The sequence below is a fragment of the Mirounga angustirostris genome, unplaced genomic scaffold, assembly GCF_029215605.1.
Source record: "Mirounga angustirostris isolate CCGP_5_RB_7025 unplaced genomic scaffold, mMirAng1.0.hap1 SCAF_16, whole genome shotgun sequence".
NCBI classification, from domain to species: Eukaryota; Metazoa; Chordata; class Mammalia; order Carnivora; family Phocidae; genus Mirounga; species Mirounga angustirostris.
Genome location: NW_026991724.1, coordinates 41,044,703 through 41,051,633, shown reverse-complemented (window position 1 = coordinate 41,051,633; position 6,931 = coordinate 41,044,703). Strand labels below are relative to the sequence as shown.

At 41.8% G+C, this 6,931-nt stretch overlaps 1 protein-coding gene across 1 annotated transcript; it reads right to left on the bottom strand.

Annotated features, from left to right (window-relative positions):
• Window positions 1-280: 280 nt before the first annotated feature.
• On the bottom strand, window positions 281-661 carry LOC123854983 (small nuclear ribonucleoprotein G). Its single transcript, XM_045890331.3, has one exon. The coding sequence runs from the start codon at window positions 657-659 to the stop codon at window positions 429-431; it is 231 nt and encodes a 76-aa protein (XP_045746287.1). The 5' UTR covers window positions 660-661; the 3' UTR covers window positions 281-428.
• Window positions 662-6,931: the final 6,270 nt, after the last annotated feature.

The window sequence follows — 6,931 nt, the reverse complement described above, 5'->3', positions numbered from 1 at the left end:
GTCGGTAGAGCTTGCGACTCTTGATCTCAGAGTTGTGAGTTTGAGCCCCACGTTGGGGGTAGAGTTTACGTAAAATAAAATAAAATAAAATAAAATAAAATTTTTAAAAAGAGGGGAGATTTGAAATGGTCGTTGTGCAAAGTGAGACAAAGTGTAGCACAATAGGATTTCTGGGCTGTAACGAGAGCCCCTATGAGCTTAGCAATCACAGCTTTAGGGTAGAACCAGCTGGTCATAAGGCAGATATAATGGGTTATTATTATATTTTTTCTAATGGAAATTTTTTTTTTGACTATTATAAAAGTTTATTTAACAAAAAAGTTCAGCATGAAAATGCACACGACCTGATTTTTATATTGTAGTAAAACAGGTACTATGGAGGGGACATGTGGAAGCAGTTGATTTCTTCTGATGAACACACCCATTGTTTATACTCGCTCCAAGGCTTCTAACATGATGATACTATTTCCTCGTATTACTACCATTCCAATATTGTTCTGTTGCCCACTAGTTGCCATCTCCACACATTCATCTATCACAAGATTCATAAACGGATCGAACCCCCGCAATATTCCTTGGACATGCCTGCCACCATTTAATTTCAATGACAATTTCTTGTCCATAAATTTTTTCAACTCGGGAGGGTGAGCTTTGCTCATGGTGTCCCTAATGGAAACTTTTCTTATGTGTTGGTGGGCCACAGGAAATATAGCCCCCCCTTAATCCTTCCATGACATCTTCAGGGACATTTATTCATTCCGCACATTCGCTGAGGACCTATTATATGCCAGACCCTTTTTATACATCAGCAAGTATGATTGAGGGTCTAACTGGTGCCAGGCATTCCAGACACCATTCTAGCATGGGGCATGGAAAATAAATAAGTAAATGGGATGGTAACGCATACTAAAAAGAAAAGCAAAGGAGAATAAGGGATGGAGTGAAGGGGTGCTCTTGCATATGGGGGGGCCAGCGCAGCCTACAGAGGGATCTGGAAGAAGACAATAGAGCAGTGAGCAAGCTAGAGTCCTTGCCCTGTTGACACTTACATTCTAGAAGAGGAAATAGAAAATAGAACCAGCAAAATGGGCTCGCAGGTGCTGACTCACGGCACGAGGCTGGCATCCGGTGAGCAGGGCGGGCGTCTCCCAAAAGGCACTGTCTGAGCAGAGTTAAGTGCAGGGAGGGAAGGAGTCATGCAGGTGAGCGCGAAGGGTCTGGCATGTGGAAATGCTCTCAGATGAGACCGTGCTTGGAATGTTCCAGAAGTGGTCAGTGCTCGGGGAAATCAGGTTTGCTTTGTGATAACGGCTTCAAAGTGGTCATGAAGTAGGAGAGGAAGGTGGGGTGGGGCGAGGAGTGTCTATTAATAGATGGTTCGGCCCCATCAGCGGTCAACGTTGTATGCCATAGTGTAAAAAGAACAATCACACAAGCCAAACTACCTTTTAAGAAGTGTCAAATTTGCGTTAATCACAGCAATAAATATTTATTAGGTGCTTAGCCCATGCCTGGCACTGTTCTAGGAGTTTTAAATTATTAACTAATTTAATCCTTTCCAAAACCTTATGGGATGAGACTACTGATTTAATCTGTTTACAGTTCAGGAAACTGAGACACAGATAACGGGCCCAAGGTCACACTGCTGGCAAGAGATGGCGCCGAGCAGAAACCTTCACCACTGTACTGCCTTCCTCCAAATCTCTTGGAATAACATTAGAAAGTATTAGCAAATAATGTGCATTATAACTTAAGTTTAATGGAGTGCATGATAGATGTGAAGGGAAAATTAATTTCAAATATCCTAATGTAACAAGTACCATTAGGTTCTTGGCAGTCAGAAAGCAGCTTAGGTTTTATAGATGACTCACTGCTTGTTTTGGGTTAGAATTCTTAAAATACCACATACACTGAGTTTGCATATTAACCTAAAATATGAGGTTATTAATAGGCTATGTATTTATGCTGAAACCTCAGCTGCTAATATGCTGAATCCTTGAAAATGTTGCCAATCTGGAAAAACTCAACACAGAGCAAGGGTGGCGGTAATTCTTCATGTGTTACAGTTTCTGCTGTTATCTATCAAGTTCAGATACTCTGCATCCTATTCTCTTTGTTAGTTTTGAGCTCAGTCTGTTTGGGACTGATTTTCATGTAATTAACCTTTAAAAGACAGACTTTACTTTTTAGAGCAGTTTTAGGTTGAAGACAGCGGAACTGAACAGAAAGCACAGAGATTTTCCAGAAGGCCTTCTCCCCCCCCGGCCCCCCCCGCCCCCGCCCCGCTTCCTGCACTGTCAACGTCCCCCACGTGTGTTACAACCGGTGAGCCTGCGCTACACATCACCATTACCCCAGGTCCATAGTTGGCTTCAGGGTTCTGCCTATTCACCCTTCCTCCCCGCCTATGTTCTGGCAAACACCGATCCTTTTACTGTTTCCACAGTTTCACCTTCCCCAGAATGTCATACAGGTGGCCTTTTCAGGCTGCCTTCTTTCCCTTAGTCAGAGGCATGACGGTTCCTCCGTGTCTTCTGCAGGCTCGAAAGCTCAGCTCTTTTTTTTTTAAGATTATATTTATTTATTTGAGAGAGAGAGAAGGAGAGACAGAGAGCATGAGAGGGAGGAGGGTCAGAGGGAGAAGCAGACTCCCCGCCGAGCAGGGAGCCCGACGCGGAACTCGATCCCGGGACTCCGGGATCATGACCTGAGCCGAAGGCAGTCGCTTAACCAGCTGAGCCACCCAGGCGCCCAAAAGCTCAGTTCTTTTTGGCGCTGGATAATATTCCATTATCTGGGTGGACTGCACTTTCTTTCTCTTGGTTGCTTCCAGGTTTTGGCAACGATGAATAAAGCTGCTCTGGACATCCCTGGGCAGGTTTTTGCGTGGGCATACGTGGTCAGCACATCTGGGTAACCCAGGAGGAGCATGTTCGCTGGGTCATGCGGACTGTGAGATGGACAGTGTGGCCCACTTCTGAGGGACTCGCCTGCTTCAGGAGCAGGACGCTGGTCTTCCCACCCTGCCTTCCCTGGTGTGGAACCTCTGCCCCATCGGCAGGGCCTGGCCTAGTTTGTGTGCCGTCCTAAGGCAGAGCCCCCACCCTCTTGGCCACACTTGCCTGTGGCCTCCCGCACAGGCAGCTGGGGCCAGAGGGTGAGATGTGCCGGTGAGCTGCCCCCCTCCCGGAGAGACACTGCAGCGGCGACGGGGAGCAGGGGGAGCAGGGGGCCCGAGTTCTTGGAGGCACCTGCCGGCAGTGGCTTTGGTCATGCCCAACCGGGAGGGGAGGAGTGGGGGACAGGCTGTGGCTCCAGTGCCACGTTTCGATAGATTTTCTCGAAGAAATGTTTCCTTGTTGTCTGTATGTCCTGAAGATAATTTCCTTAAGATAAAGATCAGACTTCACATGGTTGGTTTTTAAAAATAATCTTCCCAGTGATGCCTGTTTCACTGAGGAACAGGTCTGCAGAATTCCTCACGCTGCCACTGTGGGAGTGGAACTCTCTGGAGAGGCTTTTAATAACACATTCAATTCTATTAAGACACTAATTCTTGGGGCGCCTGGGTAGCTCAGTCTGTTAAGTGTCTGCCTTTGGCTCAGGTCATGATCCCAGGGTCCTGGAATCAAATCCTACGTCGGGCTCCCTGCTCAGCGGGGAGTCTGTTTCTCCCTCTCCCTCTGCCCCTCCCCCTGCTCATGCTCGCTCTGACAAATAAGTAAAATCTTAAAAAAAGACACTAATTCTTAAAGTATGGTAAATAACTATCTTTGTATCTCTGTATCTCTATCTCTGTATCTAATCAATTATCTATCTATAGAGAGGGAGAGAGATTGCTTTAAGGATTACAATATGCATCTTTATACCTTCAAATAATACCATATCACTTCAGGTGAAATATAAGAACCTTACAACAGGTGGAGACATGGGTGAAGAAAGAGCAGTAAACAGAATATGTTCTGACAACATAGGAAGACTACAACTAAACAAGAAGGGGAAGAAAGGAAAAAGTCTAATATGATCACTGATTGTTGACCAGATGACAGGTGAGAATCAACACCTAATTTTTATTTTTTTAAAGATTTTTTATTTATTAATTTGTCAGAGAGAGAGAGAGAGAGGAGGCAGGCCGAGGGAGAAGCAGGCTTCCCGCCGAGCAGGGAGCCCAATGCGGGGCTCGATCCCAGGACCCTGGGATCATGACCTGAGCCAAAGGCAGACGCTTAACCGATTGAGCCACCCAGGTGCCCCAACACCTATCTTTAAAACGGAGGCACCAGATAGTAAAATTTCAATGAGTTTTTCTCATTTATGCCTAAAATAAAGAGCACCAAAGGTACACATACAAAGGTAACCCATGGAACCAAACACGAGTTTTCCTAAATATAAAAAATAATTTTAGAGGGAAGTTGACACATCATATAATGAAACACAGTAAATATGATACACACAGTAATTATAACACAACAATAGGAGAGACAAAACATATCAATCAATAAATGTTAATGAGCTTGAGTAAACAGCTGTTAAAAAGAATGGGTGAAATCTCTTTGAGAAGGTATGGAATGACTTCTAGGCTGTACTGTTAAGCAAAAAGAACAAAGTGCAAAAGAATATATATTCATTTTAAGAAAAATGGAAAATAAAACATACACACATCTGCTTATTTTTGCAAAAGAAGCAAAGAAAGGATAAACCAGAAATTAATAAAATGGATTACGTACAAGGGGGACAGGGTGGAATGGAAGGGATAATGGAGGGACTGACTGTTTTCTGAATACACTGTTTTGATTGTTTTGACTTTTGGAATCACATTAATGTTCTCAATATTAAATAATTAGAATAACAACCACAATGAAGTGGTGGGAATAGAATTAATTCAAGTGACGTTTTATCATAATACTTTGGGTATATACTCACACAAAGAAATAATAAAAGAAATGCAAACAAATATTGAACTCTTTTGAGTAGGTTTGATTTTCATAGTGATTTAGAAGTATAGCAATTCTGAAACTATTTTGTTGATTTTCTTTAAAAAAATTTTTTTTAAAAGTAATCTCTATATCTAATGTGGGGCTCGAACTCATGACCCTGAGATCAAGAGTTGTATGCCCTCCTGAGTCCCTATTTTATGTGATTTTGAATTGATAGTATTGGGAGCCAGAGTGGAAATAGGGGGATATAGATTTTTTTTTTTATTGAGAGAAGGCAAGGAAGAACCTTGTGGAGTTGGATTGGAATTGGTGGTATCAGCACAAACTTACGTTTGTGCATATGTGTATGTGTTTATATTAATTATATTATTTATATTATATATTTTTATATATTATATATTAAAAATTTTTTTTTAAAGATTTTATTTATTTATTTGACAGACACAGCAAGAGAGGGAGCACAAGCAGGGGGAGTGGGAGAGGGAGAAGCAGGCTTCCTGCCGAGCAGGGAGCCCGATGCGGGGCTCGATCCCAGGACCCTGGGATCATGACCTGAGCTGAAGGCAGATGCTTAACGACTGAGCCACCCAGGCGCCCCTATATATTATATTATATATATTATTATATTATATATATTATATATTATATTTTCTTGTGCTCACGTGTGTGTGTGTGTATGTGTGTGTGAATTTCCCCACATAGTCCAGCAAAAAATCCTAGAAGCCCATGACAATAGCAATGAGCACACCTAGCATCCAGATTTTGGTGTCTAAATAGTATTTCCCACTAAAATGACCAGGGCTCCTTGGAGAAATGGTTGATTACAGGGCTGGGATAGGGAATATACAAAATAGGCTTGGGAGGTCTTGTTGTACCAGAAAGAGAGTAAAGGCTAAGAGAAAAGACGGGGCATGTTAAAAAAACAAAACAAAACTGTAAGAGCCAGCTTGATGGACTCTCACTGTTCAAATCTGGAAGAACATGAACACTGAAATAAAAAGATCAGTGATGGGTGGTAGATCTAGTAGGAGGAGCAGGGATTGATGAAGAACAGGGTTTTTGATCTCAAAATATCTTTCCACACACCACTTACTACTGATCCTTTTGTAATTAGTAACAATACAGTAAGTAATTGGGCAACACCTTAACTAAGTGATCAAAATCAATATCACTGAAAAGGGAAACATGGATCTCACATGCCTCTAGATGGGACAGATAACCAGAGGACATAACATCACTGTTTAGTAGCACTGTATCTACCCCAGTGTGTCTATCCATGATTACATTAACATCTAAACAGACTAAACACTCTTATCAAAAGGAAAAAAAAAATGGTCAGGATGGAGATCCCCTCCAACTCTATGTTTATAAGAGACACATTATAAATATAGGAATACAGAAAAGTTCCAACAAGAAGGGTAGAGATATATATACACCATACAGACTAACTGGTATGGCTCTGCTAATATCAGACAAAGTGAGCTAAGGCAATAAGCACTACTTAGATATTAAGTGGGGGCACTTCCACAATGTTAAAGAGATTCTTCTGCCATTAAGTTATAGCAATTCTAAACCTTCATGTATCCAATAGCATTGCTTCAAAACATATAAAGCAAATTAACAGGACAAAACCAAGAAATATACAAATCCATAATCAAAATGGGAGGTTCTAACACTTTTCTCAACAACTGACAAGTAGTAATAATTATATATATCGAAAATATGAACAAAATTAAACGTGGTTTAATTAATAAATATTGGAGCAGTGCTCCTGATAATAACATAGTAGATATCCTGTTGAAATGGACATATAGTCTGTCACTAGCAGTTCTTGTTGTTGTTGTTGTTTCTGTTGACTTGATGCCTGGACGATTTTTCAGTGGAGTTTTCACAGTCATACATTCCTCTTGGAATGTGTAGTGGATCAGTTTCCTCAGTTGGCACCAGGAAAGGAAAGTTAGCTTGCCAGACATCACGGTCCATGGTCCCATTCT

Excerpts from the sequence above, each read along its gene's own strand:
- LOC123854983 (XM_045890331.3), bottom strand. The coding sequence starts at position 659 with ATGAGCAAAGCTCACCCTCCCGAGTTGAAAAAATTTATGGACAAGAAA.